This window comes from Lingula anatina, chromosome 6 (genome assembly GCF_051362555.1).
Source record: "Lingula anatina isolate TDL-2025a chromosome 6, LinAna3.0, whole genome shotgun sequence".
Taxonomy (NCBI): Eukaryota; Metazoa; Brachiopoda; class Lingulata; order Lingulida; family Lingulidae; genus Lingula; species Lingula anatina.
Window position 1 is genome coordinate 14994472 of NC_141772.1, and position 20537 is coordinate 15015008.

The 20537-nt window shown below is 36.8% G+C and overlaps 1 protein-coding gene and 1 long non-coding RNA gene across 3 annotated transcripts; one reads left to right on the forward strand and one right to left on the reverse strand.

Moving 5' to 3' along the window:
* Nucleotides 1-5510: 5510 nt before the first annotated feature.
* LOC106153912 (heterogeneous nuclear ribonucleoprotein D-like) lies at nt 5511-10742 on the reverse strand. Its single transcript, XM_013528061.2, has 8 exons — nt 9493-10742; nt 9144-9184; nt 8877-9004; nt 8487-8657; nt 7668-7799; nt 6924-7026; nt 6440-6670; nt 5511-6206 (listed from the first exon to the last, which is right to left on the reverse strand). Exons 1-7 carry the CDS (start codon nt 9582-9584, stop codon nt 6483-6485), a joined length of 855 nt encoding a protein of 284 aa, XP_013383515.1. The 5' UTR covers nt 9585-10742; the 3' UTR covers nt 5511-6206; nt 6440-6482.
* LOC147761227 (uncharacterized) lies at nt 10715-20460 on the forward strand. 2 transcript variants are annotated; one of them, XR_015334917.1, is made up of 4 exons: nt 10715-10799; nt 12013-12129; nt 19615-19752; nt 20025-20460. It is a non-coding gene; the product is annotated as an uncharacterized LOC147761227 (long non-coding RNA). The 2 variants fall into 2 exon arrangements; XR_015334918.1 differs by lacking the exons at nt 19615-19752; nt 20025-20460 and adding an exon at nt 17706-17785.
* Nucleotides 20461-20537: the final 77 nt, after the last annotated feature.

A 20537-nucleotide genomic window follows, 5' to 3' on the forward strand; every position in this document is an offset into this window, starting at 1 on the left:
TTAAACAAATACATATTTTGAATCTTGTAACAGCGTGTATCGAACTCGTTTAAAGAGAAAATATTCACCAGTTCCTCGGCAACTGAAGCAGCAATGAAGAACGAAGCGATGATCAGGACAGGCCACATAATGGTGCCTTACGATTAAATAATTGGCGAAGATACTTCTTATATACCGGCACAGAGCTGAAAGGCCATATATTTACATGCTATGTTTTACTTGAAAAACACGTCTTTTTTAAATATTTAAATCAGAAGTTTGTAATTTTTTTTAAAAAAAATAGGGAGACAAAAAAAAAGAGAAATGATTCTTGCGGCACCTTGCAGGACAAAGATTCTAAGAGCAAACAATAAACCCATATAAAATTGCTAGACTGCTAAAGAAAACAAAAATCGGATTTTTTTACATTTCATCATTAAATTGTTGCGACACAAACTACAAACGGTATCTACGCAATACAACCAGGTGGCTGAATAACAAAACCTAACTTCTCAGTTGTGAAAAGTCAGAAGTAAAACATGAGATATTGATGGTGGGCCCTGCCTAGTTAAGACATTGTTATCGGCTTATTATATTCCCTGATCAGGCTGTTTGTTACCTAAACGTTCAGGTTAAGTCGACCTGGGGTTTTCAACTTATTGCTTCACCGATTCTAACCCAGGTTGGGTTAGTGTAATTTTAATCTGCACCAGAGATTATTACTAATGGGCTAGAGTAAACAGATGGTCTACCCTTTAGGCGATAAAATCTGAAATAGTTCACTCATATTTTAATGCCGATTTTATTGCCAGATTTTATTTCAGATCTAAAAAGCATTTTTTGGCAAAGGAATTATGTCCGTGTAGGGGCGCTGAGGTTGTGCCTAGATGCCATGCAGTTTCTTATTTCAAAATCGATTCTGGCAACCAGAAACTTTAGGGTCGTTTTACAAAAAAGATTCTGACTCGAAAACTAGAATCGCTTGTGCGGGACGAAACGAGGCTGGACGGAGGAAGAGGCTACCTGACCATCGTACGCGCTGGTTAATGAAAAGCAACACCTGAAAAAAATGGAAATTTTGAAAATCTTTGTTGGCAGCCACGTCTTCTGGAACGTGCCCAATGTGCTAGGAAGACGCAAAACGTAAGATTTCTTACTGAGAATATTACATGCACAGACTATAAGTGTTCAAAGAACAAATGAAAAACAGACGAACTTGAGGAAAGGCAATAACATTCTTTCATCTCTTAAACATTCCCAATACAGCTGCACAATTCACCAACAATTATTTCATTTTTCCACCATGCTTGGTCAAAACGATGGAAAGGTCTATCTTGAACATAGCGGCACCTATTGATTCCATAGGTTATGAGTGAGTGACGTCATAATCTGATTCCCTGTGTCTCAAAACGTCATGCTGTTGATGCGTCACAATAGGGCAAAGAATCTATACGTCATAACACTAATGCGTCTTTATTTCAGCACGTCATAGTATCAATACGTCATTCTCAATACGTCATACTACTAAAACGTCGGTCTTTTATATTACGTCATAGAATCAATAATATTTTGACATAATACCTATATGTCATAATAGCAACAACGAATCGTTTTGTTTACGATAAAAAACAGCACCAAAACGCGCCGTGCTGTAAACGAACACAAGTTGAAAAAGGCAGGTAAGTAGAAAGAAGCCCGTTTGTCCGCGAAATTACTAATTTCATTATAATTCTAGATAAAGGTGGAATAAGCTATTTGTGAACAGTAGGCATGTTCACGGCAAATAGTGCTGATTTTTTTTTAACAAAAATGTTTCTTTATAACAAAGTAAAAGTAAATTCAGGGAGGTACTATAGTCTGCAACGCAAAAGAAAAAGAAAGGATTTCAGGAAAAATATGATGTTATTTCTGGTTAAAAATCTTCATCTTAATTTTGCTTGTAGTTTTATTGATGGAAAAAATCGCGGATACTTATTCAACATTTTCGTTTTAATAATAATTTTTTTGTGAAAGTGCCATTATTCGGTGGTTTTATGATTTTGATAATGATAATGGGGCTCATATTTGGACTCAAACTTCAAAACACATTTTTGTTTCAAACTATAGAGTCATCTTTTAAGATTTGAAAATCTTATCCACTCGTTATCATGCCGTACAAAAATGACTCATACATGTATCATATTTATCATGTACATGTATGTCAAAAATGGCTACATAGGCATTCATGTTTAAATTGAAATATGAAGTGAATATCGCGCAATTGCCAATGTGTAGGAAAAAACGGATAACGTTATTTCTCTTCTTTGAAGGCCAGAAAACAATACAACTGCTAAGTTTAAATGGAAAGTTATCACCAATCTGCCGTCTCTCATGAAGCCACGCCCTCTGTCTCCCACAAAGGGAAATCCACGCTCGCTAGGAAACTACTTGAACATGAAATCATACTGTGCAGGATCTGTCTGGATGAGTGGTTGGACCCCAAAGTCTTGGACTGTCTCCATGTTTTCTGTCTGACCTGCCTAGACAAGTATTTTCGAAAGGCAGGACTAGAGAATCGCCCTTGGATTCCCTGCCCTGAGTGTAGGTACAGAACACGTGTCCCGCCCCTGGGCCTGTGGCAATTGCGTTCATTCTTTCTCGGTAATAAACTCTTGGAAATTGCCCACTCAGAGGAGGAGGAGAGTGCGACAACTACCGGCGAAGTGCTGATGGTAGGCCGCACTGCCGTTTGCAGCCGAGGAATGTTGAGAGAAAACAGTGCCATGCTCCACACTATTTATCCAAAATATAAGGAACTTGTACTTTGGCCAACTAGATGTACCACTACATGTGAGCGGGAACTAAAAACGCTCACTGAGGGAATGCTTTCACATGTTAAAGAAAACCCGAAGAAGTGGTACAGAGACTCACATTTTTTATTTGAGGAAGATTTCAGTGAACCGCGTGCATCATCTGATAAGATGTTCAAGTGTGACTCCATAACGAGTCTCCGGGATACCTTTGTAAGCGAAAACGCAAAGCTGGGAACAGCTGATTTGGATCTAGTCAATGAATGCACAGATAAGGGCAATGTACCGGATGTTTTATCACAAAGCGATGAACAGAATCCAGATCTTGTATTTCCTTGCCCTTGTGACCGTAGGTTCAGCTTAATTCCCCGGAAAATGTCAAATCCATCTTTGTCATACTCCACCCGGCCAAGAATTAAAGCACAAGCTTCAGAAGTGGGAAGGGCACATGTATCGGAGAACAGACTTTCAATGTCAAATTCAGGGCGTAATACTAGCCCAGTGGAGCCCTGTGAAAGCAAAGAGAGAGTTTCAACAAATCCATGTGCTTTGAATAATCTTACATTTGCGCCCCAAACAATAATCTCTTACATTCCCGAACATTCTACAAGGCGGCCCACTTCAGAAAGCCGCAAGGTGCCTGCTCCTGCCGCCAAACTAAGTCCCCAAGTGCGCACGGCAGAGGACAAAGGATTGGGTGAAATTCAAATTAAATCTACAGACCACCAGGGGGATGACCATTTCCTTGTGAAAACGGAAGAACCGACGGACAGAAAATTGGTCCCGAATGCATCCCCTGTCCCTCGCCCAAAAGTTGCAGGCGACAACGAACTCCGCCTCATCTCGAATTTTACTGTAAGTTTACAAAGTACAGAATACCCGCCTCATGAAATCCAAGTGACCTCCGAAGGCCAGGTAGTGATCTTGCACGGACGGACGGCTTTGTACTGTAGCGGTGGGCGCCTCCTTGAAAGATTCTACGTTGATACTCAAAGCAGCCGCCTGGCTAGGTACGGCCACAAACTTTATCCTGTCACTTACAAAGACTGGTGGATAACCATTTATGACGAGGATGGATACAAGAAAGGTCACATTCTGACAGAGAGGAGGGGTTCCCACAGAGAGGACGCCGGGGTTCTGGTGGCCTTAAGTACGCAAAACTGCCCTTTCATACTGCGAGGGACGAAATTAGATATATACAATTTCAAGGGAAGAAGAATCAAAAGACGGACACTGCCTGTGCACGTAGCACGCAACATGGCTCGCGCTAATCAAGTGATCAAAGACTTTGATGGTAATATAATCCTGTGTACTGCCCAGGCGGGCCACGCCGTGCACGTCTACGAATGCGATGGCCGAAGAGAGTGGAAAGTCGGATCAGACGCTGGGGACGGTGCCAATCAGTTTAACAACCCTTCCGGCGTTTGTTCCGATCGCGCGGGCAACATTTACGTCGCCGACAAGGGGAACAACAGGATCGTGAAATTGAAGAAACAGAACAACAGCAAACGCTTGAGCTATGCATACGAGGTCCTCATCCCTGCTGAGGCAGATTTGGAAAGACCTCAGCTGGTGTGTCTGAATCACGATTTGCTTCGGTTGGTAGTCTTGGAAGAAATTGGGAATGTCAAGATGTTTCAGCTCCCGGTTCCTCCTAAGCCAAAACAGAATCAGATATTCCGTTGGAGCAATTACTTTGATTCGCATGTAACTAGCCCATAAATACATATTCTAAAAAACCCAAAAGTCTGCGATAGCTTCTTAGTTTTCATAAGAAGACAGTTACTGAGACATCGTGGAACTTCAAGGAAGTTTTTCTTTTGTTTCTTGCAAAATCAATAACCAGTGGCTTTGTGCAGTAATGTACATCCAAAGAAAGGGCTCTCCATACCTGTAACGATCATGTTCGAGGACGATTTTGATCAAGATTTTTTTCTTTTCCGTCGTAAGTTTATAGTCATTATATAAATAAGTACAATCCAGTCAGAAAATGTATAAAACGTATATACAGACTAGTAATAGTTATTTTAAAATCAACTCAACACATTAATAACTAGAGGATCAGAGAGACAATACCGCCTCCGGGTATTGTACCACCAGCTGGAATAAGCGCATTCGTACAGAAAACAAACAAAGGGACCCCACCTCCAGTGTTGTACCTGACAAGCTCTACAAAATGCAGTAAATAAGAGTTCCCCTTTTTTATTCAAGATTGTTAATAACAAAATCATGGGGAACAGTATAAAGATCAAATCCAAGGTTGCAGTAAGATTGTGAATATAGGGCTTGACAAGACCTACAAAATGCAGTAAACAAGAGTTCTCAAAAATAACAATTTATAAGAAAATCATAGAGAAAGAAAAATCATGGGGAAAGAAAAAGCTCAAATCTAACGTTGTAGTAAGATTATGAATATAGGACTTCCATCCAAGTTCAATAGCATAAAAGAGGTTGGAAATTTGCGAAGTGCAGTTCATGATGAAAAGTAGGTCAAAGGTCAAATTCAAGGAATACTGTCAATATATGAGTTCCTATTCTAGTTCAGTAGTAACTGTGGGCATATCTCTACCAGTATGGGAGATATAAGGGACTTGTAGTCTATGAGGAGAAGCGGTAATGCAATGGTGGCGGATACAGGGGACGAGACGGGTCGGGACAGAAACCATGTGTACTGCCAGCGCCTCGCTGGTGGTACAATTAGTGATGCAGAAGGATAGATTTACTTGAAATGACGAAAAAATATGCAGTTTTATTCTAATTTTATTAGAAAAAGTCTTCCATTTGATTAGTAGAAACACCAGTTCCAGAGAAGCGTATTCTTGTTACCTTCCACAAACAAACGTGTTTTTAAGAAACCAAGTTTCAAAAGAACAAACTTCTGTCCTCTTCTCCTGCATGGCTTATTAGTGCCATATTGACATCAGTCTTCTCAATCGTTTCTTAAAGTTAATGTTAATAATAAAGTCAATTTTAAAGCATACATCCCTTTACCGTTACTTCGTCGTACTGTCTCTTCTCAGCAACAGTGTATGAAATTTGTTAAAAAGCAAAGACCAATTTATACAGCATTAAAAAATATTAATAAATAAAATCAATTGCTATAATTAAATCAATCGCTACTTTAGGATCACAGTGTTCAAACACTAGATTTGAAATAGATTTTACTAATCTTTGCTAGAAGTTTGTGCAAAACGTGAAGAAAAAACGTAAATGCTTGATGCAGAATGACTTGAATGCAGATACTTCCAGTCATTTCCTTGTCATTTTGATGGTATGTTAAATGTATTCTGTCAAAATGAAAACAAGCTGAGACAAAAATGTTCACATCTAATAGAGATAAAGTCATCGACTACAGGCTGCTGAAACGCACAGAACTGAAACCACCGTTCACTTTTACTGCATCCCATCCAACCTTTTTGTCACCTACTTCTCTTCATTCTGAAAGAGAGGAAAACGTTAAGACAGTGAAAATGCATTATGTAATGTAAACATTTAAATGGATCCTTCTGACATAAGCTACACGAAAAAGATTCTGAATACTGTACCTGAAAAAGATAACATTCACACTCCATAACGATATTCTCTACAACAATATCAATATATATATATATATATATATATATATATATATATATGAATGTTACATGAGCTGACTTAATATGTAAACTGACCATGCCTCCGTATCCACCATAGCCCTGGTTGTAGTTTGCGCCACTAATATGGGGTATATCCACCAAAGCCCCGGTTGTTGTTTGCGCCACGATATGGGGTATTTCCACCAAAGCCCCGGTTGTTGTTTGCGCCACCATATTGGTTATATCCACCATAGCCCTGGTTGTATCCACCATAGCCCTGGTTAGGCTCATAGCCCTGGTTGTATCCACCATAGCCACCACCATTATCTGGAGAAAAAAATATGTATATGTAACAATATGCCTAATACGGTATCATGAGATTACCACCTATATACAACTCTCTGGGTTATTCATTTCAACGTATACTTTATATGAGACCTTCGTTAGACACTGCTTTTAACAAACTTGCATAATTTTTTTTAAAATTTTTTTTAAATATGTGGTTCATCTAAGCTGATTGTTGATCTATACATTCAAGCGCTAGAGACTAGTTCCACAAAAAGCTCCAGAGATTCCTTACCATCCCGTCCACCACGTCCTCTTCCCCTGCCTCCATATCCTCTAAATCCTCCTCTACCTCCTCCTCTACGTTCCTCATTGGCCTTGCTACGCTTCACATCAACCTAAAAGTAAAATAAAAACTCACAATTTCATGGGCGGATCAAGAGATATTGGTCTTAGAAACAAATATGAACTATGCAGGCATCCACCCCTCATAACATTTACCTGTAAACGCGGCTTTACTTATCCGACTTCAACCACTTGCTGACCAATGCAAATTGTGCTTTATGCAATGACAGGAATTAGCAGGAAACCTAGACAGCTGGTCATAGAAATTATGATTTCAGTGGACTCCTACATAGAAGATACTCTGTTTAGGGGCCCACAGTACAGAACTGTTGATTTCATGCTTACTACCTCACACTGATTCCTTGAAAAATGAGTACTAGGGCCTCCATTTTATGGCGACTGCAGCGTAAATAATTGGAACAGAATGTTGGGTCATTATTTGGTGTTTATCTGTGTATGGCTTAAAATACCAACCACCCCATTCAAATAGCTCACATACTCCTCGAACATCAACAAAAAGCCCCTAATTAAAAAAAAATATAAGACAAAGATGAAGTTGTTCTTCCGCTTGAACAATCAAACAAAACTTACGCTTCAAATTATAACAGAGAAAACATTTATATATATGTAGGCCTACATGTATAAAATATAAGTATATGTATAAGATATATTGTAACAAAATCGTATATTTTACCACTTTCCCGCCAATGGTCGCACTGGGATTTTCTAATATTTTGTCAACGACCTCAGCACTCTCAAATGTAATGAAACAAAAACCTTTTCCTTCGCCCGTCGAACTGTCTAATGGAAGAAAAATGTCCTCAACCTGTAAAAATAAATAAATATATATATATTACAATAACTGTGACATCTAACTGTGGAAAGATTAGATTAACTAGACACCAAAGCTGGCAAATATGCAGATAGCATATATGTAACGAGGAAGCAAAGCTGACAAATTGTTCAGACATTATGCAGAAAGAGTGCAACAAATAATTTTTTGGACAATTTTGGATAATGTTTTAAAACCGTATAATTACTCTTAACCTCTTACTTTATGTACTGCAGATAACCAAAATTGAGCAAAAAAGCAGAATAGTAACCGTGAATGTATACTGATAATGCCCATTTTTGACAGCAACCTGCCTCTGAAACTTAAAAACCACTCAGTTTATTTCAAGATAGACAAAAATGCGGTTTGTCACTTATGGGCCAAATATCATGTGTCGTGTAGCGACATCGATGGCGACAACACGGACAGACAGACAAATCAGAATATATACAAACTATAAGTATCTGTATATATATAAAAAAACTATGTTAACTTACAATATTGTGAATTTCTTCGCAATTTTTGGAATAAAGAACCAGGAACAATATATCTATATATTGACATATATCTATATGTTGATTTAATTGTTGATACATACATGTACAAGATCCGTACCGCACGTCAACCTTTAGTATTTCTTTATCTTATAATGGAAACCAATACATATATTTTCTTTAGTACCTTTCCAAACTCTGAAAAGTATACCCTTAAATCTTCTTTTGAGATATTTTGAGATAATCCACCAACAAATATCTTCTTCCTTGAATACGAATCACTGCCACTCTCAGGCACAGCTCTCTTTGCTTCTATGGTTTTACCTTGTATAACATGATCTTCCTTGTAACTTAATACCTGCAATGTGATTATAACAGAAATGTTTCAAAAGTTTAATTAATGCAGTATATTACAAATTTTAATTCTACTATATGGTTCCTCTTCTTTTCAGCATTCTATTTTTTTTTTGCCTTTTTAATCAAATTTCACCTTGAAAATCATAATGACAGTAATTTTTATTTGCATTCTATAGAATATTCAACAATGATGATCTGAATATCAAGCCAAAATACTTACAGCTTCCATACCAGAACTATCCTTGAAAACGACAGAACCAAATCCCCTTGATCTGCCTGAATAAACATCTGTCTTCACTGTGCAGTCGGCTACTTCACCAAATTTTCCAAAATAGTCACGTAGATCTTCTAAAAAAATGGAAAAAAGTAAAGTTAAAAAAAGCTGGTGGTTAATAAAAAAAAATGTATTGTATAAGATATTGGTGTCAAAAGTAAATACATGTTAGAGATTGTGTAATTTCACTTCGTACACATTTTAAACACTTACCAGTTGTTGCTTTCAGACTAAGACCTCCCACAAATAATTTTCTGAAACAGAAGCAAATGTCAAAGTATTACTTGATCTTTGTTTCTGCTATTCAAATACTTTAGTAAGGCAACTAACTAACCAATCATTGTGATCTAGGTACTTTGGTTTCTGAAAAATATATCACACCAATATTCTCCTCTTGAATAGAATTTTGACAAGCTGACTTCCATTTTTTACCTATCATGAACGTTACATGTGTATCCATCGTCATCATTGTTCCCACAAAAACTAATTAGAAATTGCTACACACGTATCTCTCATTAGAGAATGCGTGGGACCAGGCGGTTGACCTCGGCCGGCATTTTACCTATCGTCATCATTGTTTTCCTCTCCGCCATATTTCTCCTGGGCCGCGTCATACTGTGCTCCGGTCTGCTCGGTAAGTTCTGTGTCCGCCATTCTTTCTTTCTTCTTCAATGATGTGTTTTCGTGGATTAAATGTATCCTACCGGACTTGCAGGTAGCTGGTAAGTTTTCACGAGTGCTTCTGCACTACATTAACCTAGCTCATATTGTCATTCTTACACAAAGCAGACTTAACCAATGACATGTAAGTAATCATAACCTGTTCTACCGGTAGGTTGGTAGGCCTACTATCATATAACGCTTCACATCCAAATAATATACTGGAAAAATAGTCGCCTACTTAAACCACCATTTAACTACAAATTGGAAATCACATTTTTTATCAAGAAATGATACAAAATTCATAATGTTTGGCTTTAAATCTATGATATGCCTTTCAACTGTTGAAGACGCCTTTCCATCTTGTGTAAATATAGCACCTGAATAGACATTCTGTTTACAGTTCTTAACTATAGACCCGGAATGAACATACCTGAACGGTCCTCGTCCGTGCCATTTATTACCATTAGGTTCGATTTTTTTTTCTGGTTTACCAAGCCTGACTCGTTGCAAAACGACATATCACTCCGCCTGAACAGTATATGTTCATCGAAGTCGCCCAGAGCGACAAAATTTGATCTTGCCAAAATCGTAACTTCATTTGGTCACTTCCCTCAACTCAAGAATGTGAGAGAAATTCAAGATAAGGGATTACGTATTTTTCAATCATTATTGTTTGTATATAAAAAATCATAAAAATATATCCTTGGAAGCAAATGTTTCTGGAATTTTTGTACAAAATCCAGGCTTTGACGTCACGCATGCCGTAAGACGAACCCGTTGTTTAGTCTATTTGTGAACAGTAGGCATGTTCTCCGGCAAATAGTACTCATTTTGTAACAAAAATGTTTCTTTATTACTAAGTAAAAGTGAATGCAGGGTGGTACCATAGTCTGCTACATTGCAAAATCGCAAATTCTGTTTGATTAATAATATTCTTATGAAAGTATCATTACTCGGTGGTTTTCCGGAATGGGGATCTTATTTAGACTCAAGCTTTTTTGTTTCAAATTAGAGGCATCTCAAGTCTTACCCACTCTTTATCATGCCACAAAAACTAATTAGAAATTGCTACACACGTATCTCTCATTAGAGAATGCGTGGGACCAGGCGGTTGACCTCGGCCGGCATTTTTACCTATCGTCATCATTGTTTTCCTCTCCGCCATATTTCTCCTGGGCCGCGTCATACTGTGCTCCGGTCTGCTCGGTAAGTTCTGTGTCCGCCATTCTTTCTTTCTTCTTCAATGATGTGTTTTCGTGGATTAAATGTATCCTACCGGACTTGCAGGTAGCTGGTAAGTTTTCACGAGTGATTCTGCATTACATTAACCTAGCTCATATTGTCATTCTTACACAAAGCAGACTTAACCAATGACCTGTAAGTAATCATAACCTGTTCTACCGGTAAGTTGGTAGGCCTACTATCATATAACGCTTCACATCCAAATAATATACTGGAAAAATAGTCGCCTACTTAAACCACCATTTAACTACAAATTGGAAATCACATTTTTTATCAAGAAATGATACAAAATTCATAATGTTTGGCTTTAAATCTATGATATGCCTTTCAACTGTTGAAGACGCCTTTCCATCTTGTGTAAATAGCCTATAGCACCTGAATAGACATTCTGTTTACAGTTCTTAACTATAGACCCGGAATGCCTACATAGCTGAACGGTCCTCGTCCGTGCCATTTATTACCATTTATAAGCCTGACTCGTTGCAAAACGACATATCACTCCGCCTGAACAGTATATGTTCATCGAAGTCGCCCAGAGCGACAAAATTTGATCTTGCCAAAATCGTAACTTCATTTGGTCGCTTCCCTCAACTCAAGAATGTGAGAGAAATTCAAGATAAGGGATTACGTATTTTTCAATCATTATTGTTTGTATATAAAAAATCATAAAAATATATCCTTGGAAGCAAATGTTTCTGGAATTTTTGTACAAAATCCAGGCTTTGACGTCACGCATGCCATAAGACGAACCCGTTGTTTAGTCTATTTGTGAACAGTAGGCATGTTCTCTGCCAAATAGTACTCATTTTGTAACAAAAATGTGTCTTTATTACTAAGTAAAAGTGAATGCAGGGTGGTACCATAGTCTGCTACATTGCAAAATCGCAAATTCTGTTTGATTAATAATATTCTTATGAAAGTATCATTACTCGGTGGTTTTCCGGAATGGGGCTCTTATTGAGACTCAAGCTTTTTTGTTTCAAATTAGAGGCATCTTAAGTCTTACCCATTCTTAATCATGCCGTACAAAAATGACTGTTATCATATTTATCCTGTACATGAATATCAAATACGGCTATAAAGGCATTGGTTTTTCAATAAAAAATATGAGGTGAATATTGCGATTGTTTACATGTATGAGTAAAAAAACGGATGACGTTATTTCTCTTCTTTGAAGGCCAGAAAAGAATAAAGCTGAGGAGTGAAAATGGAAAGTCATCACCAAGATGCCGTCTCTCATGAAGCCACGCCCTCTGACAGAATCCATATTTTGTACTTCCTTGTCTGTGTGACCGTAAGTTCAATTCAATTTCCTGTAGAATGTTTGTTAAACTCCACTCGGACAAAAAAATAAAGCACCAATGTCACTGCTATTCAGATAAATTATTTAGGAATTGGGCCATTCCGTGGTATGTTTGGGTCGTTTTGGAGAAATATTTGACACATCAAATATAAATTTAAAAAAAAAAGTAAAATAAAGTTGGGAGGCCCATTTTTGGTATGTTTATTCCTCTATTTTTGAATAATATTAGGCAAAAATAAGAATTAAAAAAAGTTTAAGTGTGGAGAAATAGAAAAAAATTGTAAGTGTCTGGGAAGGATGTGAAATGGCCATGGAATTCCAAAACGTTCAATTTTAACACCAAAACTATGCTCCGTCTGAGGAGATATTTAAAAAACCAAAACAAAATATAATTATTTGATTATTTCACTTTTTAAATATGTGTAAAGTGTTTTTTTTTTTTTTTTTGAAAATTTTGCATATGTGAAAATCAAGTAGGCATCAGGGAAGGATGTTTTGTCCGATGCTGAATGTGAAACAAGGCTAAATAGAAATATTTAAAGGGGCATACAAACCGAGGAAGAGTGTTATCATAGCTTTGAAATCAGTGGCTGATTTAGAGAAGGGGTTTTCGGGGGGGGGGGGGGGGGGGGGGGGGGGGGGGCACTGCCCCCTCCCCCTTCGGTTTCTGAAAAATATATCACGCCAATATTCCCCTCTTGAAATTAGAATTTTAACTAGTTGGCTTGCATTTTACCTATCGTCATCGTTACATGTGTATCCATTGTCATCATTGTTCCCACAAAAACTAATTAGAAATATTGCTACACACTATCTCTCATTAGGGAATGCTTGGGACCAGGCGGTTGACCCCGGCCGGCATTTTTACCTTTCGTCATCATTGTTTTCCTCTTCGCCATAATTCTCCTGGGCAAGTTTTGTGTCCGCCATTCTTTCTTTCTTCTTTAATGTGTTTTCAGGGATTGAATGTAGCATACAGGACTTACAGGTAAGAGCTACTTCATAAACATAATTCAAAATATTTAAAAGGTTATGATTGTCAATCTATGAAAACACGATGATTGTTGTCGTGGTTTCCAAGAGACACAACATACAAGTTGTTCAAGTGGTGTCCTCTTATTTATATCCGTTAAATCAAATATCTTCACATATGAGCGAAAGTACCATCATTGTTGTTTGTGACTATTTTGGGTACTTTCTTTTTTGTATTTATTTAAAATGTACCAGGTATCATTAACGTTATAAAACAAAGCAACTGCTTGAATAATTTAAAAACTGATGGTAACGCTCTCGTGCTCTCGCCTTTGAAGAATAACGTAAAGCAATGGTGCGAAAAAAAAAAAAGCGATAGATAGATAATTTATTTATTCAAACGTGACCAGAACGTACAAGCCCAGAATATACATAATATATATATATACAATCTGCGTAGCAAAGACAAATTCATAATTATACTCATGTTGGTCGAGTCTTTAATAACAGATATTAATTTTATATATGTTAATAAAACGATAACATGATGTTAACGTTAGGAAAATAAAAAGTTTACAGCATAAATCAAATGACACAAATCGTACGTAGGCCCGCCTCTCCAAATATTTTCTACCGAGCTAAAATCTAACGCAGGATATTTCTTGCGTATTGAACTTGCCATAGGGCAAAAACACAAAACATGTTCTACTGTTTGCATTTCACCGGTACCACAGATACGTTTCCGATCCTCTAAGGGGACGTGAGACCAGCGGTCCTTCTCCACTGTCAGGTCGTGTGATGACAACCTGTACCGGGTTGTAATAATTCTCTCAAACCTCCTGTCGTCCATACCGGTATAAATGTCTGTGATAGATCCGGATTGAACTCTCTATACAATATAGCCTTACAATTTTGAAACACACCCACCCTTTCTTTTCAGTTCAATAAGTCAGATTCCCCATAATTATTGCGTTGCAAAATACCATAAAGGTATTTGAATGCGTTTGTATATTGGCCTGTTTATAGGTAGTCCATGTATTTAAAAATGGGCCATCATGCATCTCCTCTCGTTGTTCGAGAGCCTTTACCATGAATTTATGCTGGGCGGTTTTCACGAGGGCTTCTGCACTACATTAACCTAGCTCAACTAAACATAAATTGTTAGGTATTGTTACTCAAGCAGACTTAACCAGTGACCTGTAAGTGACCTGTTCTAGGTTGGCACTTTTATTTACCCAAGCTTCACATCCACAGAATTTACTGAAAAGATCTTAAAATCGAAAAAAAATCCTTAACCCGCCGTTTAACTACAAATGGGAAATCACGTTTTTTATCAAGAAATGATACAAAAGTCATAATGTTTGGCTTTTAATCAATGACATGCCTTTCAACTGCTGAAGACGCCTTTCCATCCTGAGTAAATATAGCACCTGAATAGACATACTCTTTACAGTTCTTAAGTATGAGACCCGGGATGTACATAGCTGAATGGTCCTCGTCCGTTTTCTGGTTGATTACCATGCCTGACTCGTTGCAAAACGACATATTACTCCGCCTTAACAGTAGGGCCTATATGTTCATCGAAGTCGCCCAGAGTGACAATATTTGACCTTGACAACATCGCACAAAATCCAGGCTTTGACGTCAAGCATGCCCCAAGACGAACCCAACTCGATCGCTGTTTACGTACATTTGCAGGTATTTTAATCTTGGCGATAATCAATTTGGGAAAGCTAAAACAAAGTTTTAGATAAATGCCTAGTCGATCTCTTTATTTACACAGGCAAGGCAGTTTTCTACAGTCAATATTTTACTGTGCAAAAAAAAAAAAAAAAAAAAAAAAATAATAATAATAATAATAATAAATAAATAAATAAATAATAATAATAATAATAATAATAATAATAATAAATTTAAAAAATCTAATCAGTTAAGTAAATTAGAATCCCTTAATTTCACTGCACCAGGTTGGGCTTGGTAATGAATTTGTCTTCTATCTTTCTTTCTTTTTTTAGAAACTTTCATACAAAATTTGTAGTCAAATACATTGCATTACGTGCAAACTTATTAGCTATAGCCTTTATGGATAAAAAAAGGAAAAAGGGAGACTGGTGAGAAATGACGTCTTTATCCATTCAAAATATACAGTTTTCCATGCTATTATTTGTTGTCAAACAGTTGTCGATACGGCAGAAATTACATATATAGTTATTATTTTCATTTTTTTCCACAATGTTCTTATGTTTATTTAGATTGTATTAGAGAAGAAACTACTAACACAGCTCAATTAGGTAACATCTGTTCAATTAGTCATGTGGTCAACTGTATAAAAGGCAATGTCGCATGTGCTCTGCGCGGTCATTCATTACTTTCTAGCAGAGTGAAGGCATGGTTTGATATTATATGTAGCTTGTGTGAAATTTATGCATTTAATATGATGTTATTTATATTTCACTTTATATAGAAGTATTATGTGTAATTTTCATAAGTTTACATAAGTTTTTCATAATTATAATCAGTAATGTAAGCTATGGGCATTGGGTTTATTAAAGTCTATGTTGGTATGGGTGTGGCATTTTCATGAACTACACGTACATGCATTTTTACGTTATCAAATAAATGTACAGTAACAGTTCAGGTTGTCATGACCGTCTCTAGGCAGCCAGTTGGCAGCGGAAAAGCGAGTATGGATATTGTTTTAGTGTAAGTGTTTGAAATTAAATAATTAGTGAAGTAAACTTACACGTATGTAAAGAATGGTTTTTTTTTTTTGATAAGATCACATAAATTAAGTTATTTAGTATACTTAGTTTATTTATCTTGATATTTCAATGTATTGTTATTATTATATATATTTTTCTTTTCTTTTTATAGTTTTCACCACTTTCTGTTCAGTTCAATTCTGTTCACACTGCGTGAATAAACAGCAGTCATGTCCAACGATGTTTCTTCGTTTTTACTCGTGGTCCGCTTCAAAAACTATAAAAATATTTAACTTGATTCCCGAAGGGTTAAGCTATGCTTGTGAACATCGGGCATGGTACAAATAAATGTGGAGTGTAAATATCTACAAAACACCTCTTTTTTATTTCGTCATTCCACTCTTCTCTCTACATTTTTGCTTGGATGTGATAAGCAATCAACTAATAGTCCAATATTAGAAAAATGGATCCGTAACAAAAATTGTTTGCAAGTCTACAGACTTGACATTTAATATGGAATTATTTTTCTAAATCATTTTTCATCAGTTTTTTCTTATTTTGCTGACTGAAAAATGAAAAATAAGGATTAAAAGTGTTTTAATAACTTTTAATAATATCTTTGACGTCATTGTGACATCGGTTCATTAATTGAATTCCCCAGTGAAGCAAACAAAAATACATTGCCTATTTTAAGTCATACGACAACCATTAAAAGCGATATTTTGGATCTTCACATTTTCCAAAATTTTCACAGGTAAAAGAGTTGCATACCCAATAAAGAACCCTCATGTCAGTGTTTTGGCACAGTAACAGTCATTGTTACGCCTGACTTCATCTGGTTGCTACCAGGGTTCTCAAGCTCCTAGGCATTCCTTGGGAAAGGTTTTTAGAGTTTAATCTGGAATAACATTTCAGGCATTGGTCAAAACATGTCCAATTTGGTTCAGTTTTGTTGTAGGACATGTCAGCCGTTGATTCGGCGAGTAATGACCTACCCAAATATTGTCCATGTGGTTCAAATATGGAGGTTGGTAGCTGTTCATTCCCTTGATTCTGTAAGTTATCTGCTATTAAAAGTGCTCTTTGTTGACTAAAAATCTGGGCCCAGTTTTATAAAGGCCGTTTAGCACTAACCAGTGGATAAGCCTAACCAGTGGATAAATTCCCCTAACACCCATTAACTAAAAGATGGTTAAAATGTGTTTAATATACAGTCTTCTGACGGAAAACAGCCAATTAGTTAACTGGCCAGTGTTTAACTGGATTAAATAATTATTTAAAGGTCAGTTAATAACAGACTGTTTAGGTCTGGTTAGAGTAAAACCTCCTTTATAAAACTGGGCCCTGGTTGTGCAACCTAGAATTGTTTCTAAGGTGCCCCCAATCAAGTGATAGTCAGGTGGTTCCCAGATTATTCCTTTATTTGATGTGGTTCAGGTTTTCATCGATGACTACCATTGGTGTTGTGGCAACGATAGGTTATCATTTGCAGGAACTGACGTAGCAATGACCCTATTCACTTTAGACGCGGCACATGCTTCGTCGTAGCCACTTCAAGGTGTCTGTAAACTATTTGACAAGTTGAGCGGTACAGGTGAAATCTGACCTCAATAAAGAAAGTCACGCAGTTTCAGTCGTGGATGGATTGACTCTTCTTCCTGCGATCCCGCCATTGGAAGCGTTAATTAATCTTTTCCGAAGGGCGGCCAGATAATAAAGGAGTTATGTACATGTAACCATTATTAATATTGCTTTGTTATTTAAAATCAAAAGCCCCTTGGTGTCTCCTCACGTTTGTAGTGTCCGTACCCCCATCTGTTTTATTCAGGAATCACAGCATATTCTGTCTGGTTTTATTATTTATGTATGTTCATACTGACATTTATTTTGCAGGAAGAAAATAGTATACTAGTGGATCAAAGAGGCGATACTGGAGATATACGGGCCGGAAAATTTCCGAAGTGCAGCTCATGCAGGGGCGGATTAAGGCCGTCTTCTGGGTCTTCCGGAAGACGGTCAGATTTTCAAGTTCACATTGAAAGGTATCCAATTTTTCCTGTTGGAAGACGGTCAAAATTTGAGGATGAATCAATAAAGATAATTCGGAAGACTGTCAATAAATAGCTCTGGATCCGCCCCTGTCATGGTGAAAAGTAGGTCAAAAGTCATTTTCAAGGTCACAGTTAGATTGCCAGTACTTCCCATTCAAGTTCAAGAGTAACTATGAGCGTATCTCTACCAGTTATATATATATATATATATATATATATATATATATATATATATAAGGGATGAAAATTTTGCAAAGTTCAGTTCATGGTGAAGAGTAGGTCAAAAGTCACTTTCAAGGTCACAGTTAGATTGCCAGTACTTCCCATTCAAGTTCAAGAGTAACTATGAGCGTATCTCTACCAGTTTTATATATATATATATATATATATATATATATATATATATATATATATATATAAGGGATGAAAATTTTGCAAAGTTCAGTTCATGGTGAAAAGTAGGTCAAAAGTCACTTTCAAGGTCACAGTTAGATTGCCAGTATATGACTTTTTAGTCAAGTTCAAGAGTAACTATGGGCGTATCTCTACAAGTCTTGGGCATATAAGGGCCAGAAATTTTGCAAAGTGCAGTTCATGATTAAAGTAGATCAAAGGTCAACTTCAAGGACACAGACAGCTTGTCAGTATATGACTTGCTATTCAAGTTCATTAATAACCATGGGCATATCTACTCCAATTTAGGAATATTTCAGATTTTGAACAGTGAATATTGCGATGTTGTACTTTTTCATATGGTACAACTCTCCATTCGTATTAAAAATGAAAAAGTTGACACCACTTACAGTTTTGCACTTGACAAGCTCTACAAAATGCAATAAATAAATAAATAAATAAATAAATAAAAATAAAAATCTCTAACATTTACGGTTCCAGAACTAGAGATCTTTTAGTTTGGGCATCTATAACGGCTGCTTCTCCCGTGAAGATGCTCCGATTGACCTCAAACTCACTAAGATGAAAGATGATCCCAAGTGTAACACCTGTCCATAATATTATGGATTAAGTCCGTGTAGTTTTTGAAGATTGTCAGAAATAAAATTATTTGTGCAGATTTTCAGAAACTACACAGACCTAACCTAAATCTACCTAAACTGGGACAATTGATTTGGGTTTATTTGGCAGGTTGGGGTGCATTAAAAAAAGGAGGGGCATTAGCTCAGTGGTAGAGCACTTGCCTAGAATGTACATTTACCTAGCGCAAGAGGTCCTGGCTTCGATTCCTAGATTCTTCTCTAGACATGATCTTGACTCCTCTTATATAATAATCTGCCTTTGAACTCAGTCTACTTTGCAGGCCAAGAAAAAAATTGTTGGGTTTGTGCATTTGTTTGATTGGTAATTGCCATGACTGACAACGCATTCATATGTATGCTAATCTTACTAACTTAGAACCATATATGAGAAAGTTGTACTTGTATATAATCACAATCAAAGTACTGTTTATCTCCTATATTTATCGTGGAATCTGACTTGACAATTGTCAGGATCCTGCGTAACGTCGGCCCACCAGTGACGTGCTATCTTACCAATGGCATTGGTAGCGTCAGGACCTTCAGCTTCTGATTTATGTTCTAAAAATCACTGTTACATCTAATACTCTGGACAATCAGTGATTAGATATGTATTTGCAAACTAATAAGCTTATAATATCTTTATAACCAACCCTCTCTCATGTCATACAGAATAAATAATCTACATGCATGCATATATTATATATATGCTATATTCAGATTCATCGTTATGCCCCATGTAATGGAGTTACAGATGCATGCTCCCCGTCTCGATGAGTATCTCAAGTGGCAAGTGAAGATTGACCATCATGGTTACACTGTCAATGAGAACAGCAGAATTTGCAGTAATCACTCCAGGTGAGGTAATATGCCAGTCTTTCAGAAGTGAGGCACTTTGTGGGGGAATAAAAATTCCAGCATATTGACCAGTTGAGTAACTCTATAATTTTAATTGTATGATATTCTAATTACATGTGGTACTGTACCAGTACAAATACTTGTCTGATATGCAGGTATACCAGGTACACTTATGCTTTTGATATATTTTACCTGTTTTCAATACAACAGTTTATTGAAATGTTTAATGTGTGTAAAAAAAATTGTTTTAATTTTTATATATATATACATAGGAAACCACCAGCAAAAGTCCAAATGCTTGAAAAAAAGGTGAAAGAGTTGTTACATCAAGTTAATGATCTGGTCATTGAGAAAACAAGTCTCCTAGGAAAAAAAAAAAAAAACAGTCTGCAATTTGATTTTGAAGAATCACAACAAAAAACAAACAACTTGAAGAAAAGTTGGTTCCACCTCATGTCAGCATATTAAATATCAAAGATTCAGATAATATTGCATTACATACTGTCTTGCCATCTTACCAGCTGTTTTCATGGGTTCTTAAACAAGTTTCTCCAGCAGTAGAGACTATGACATAATGGAAAGGGAAGCAGACAGGTGAACATGGAGGAGACCAGGAAAAGGAAAGAGGACCAGCGAGATTACTATCAACAGAAAATGAGCTCCTCCTTACTTTGATGAAGTTGAAGCTGAATATTATTGAGGAATATCTTGGTTTCAAATGGAAATGTCAACATCAGGTATACCCCAGAAAAAAAACATTATTCAGTAGTGTCTTCAGCAGTGCA

What these genes read in the sequence shown, in the direction of transcription:
- LOC106153912 (XM_013528061.2), bottom strand. Translation starts at nt 9,584, where the DNA reads ATGGCGGACACAGAACTTACCGAGCAGACCGGAGCACAGTATGACGCG. An exon ending in TAGTCTGAAAGCAACAACTG is followed by an intron (nt 9,005 to 9,143) that starts GTAAGTGTTTAA and finishes CCATTTTTTTAG; the next exon opens with AAGATCTACGTGACTATTTT. An exon ending in CGACCATTGGCGGGAAAGTG is followed by an intron (nt 7,027 to 7,667) that starts GTAAAATATACG and finishes TTTTACTTTTAG; the next exon opens with GTTGATGTGAAGCGTAGCAA.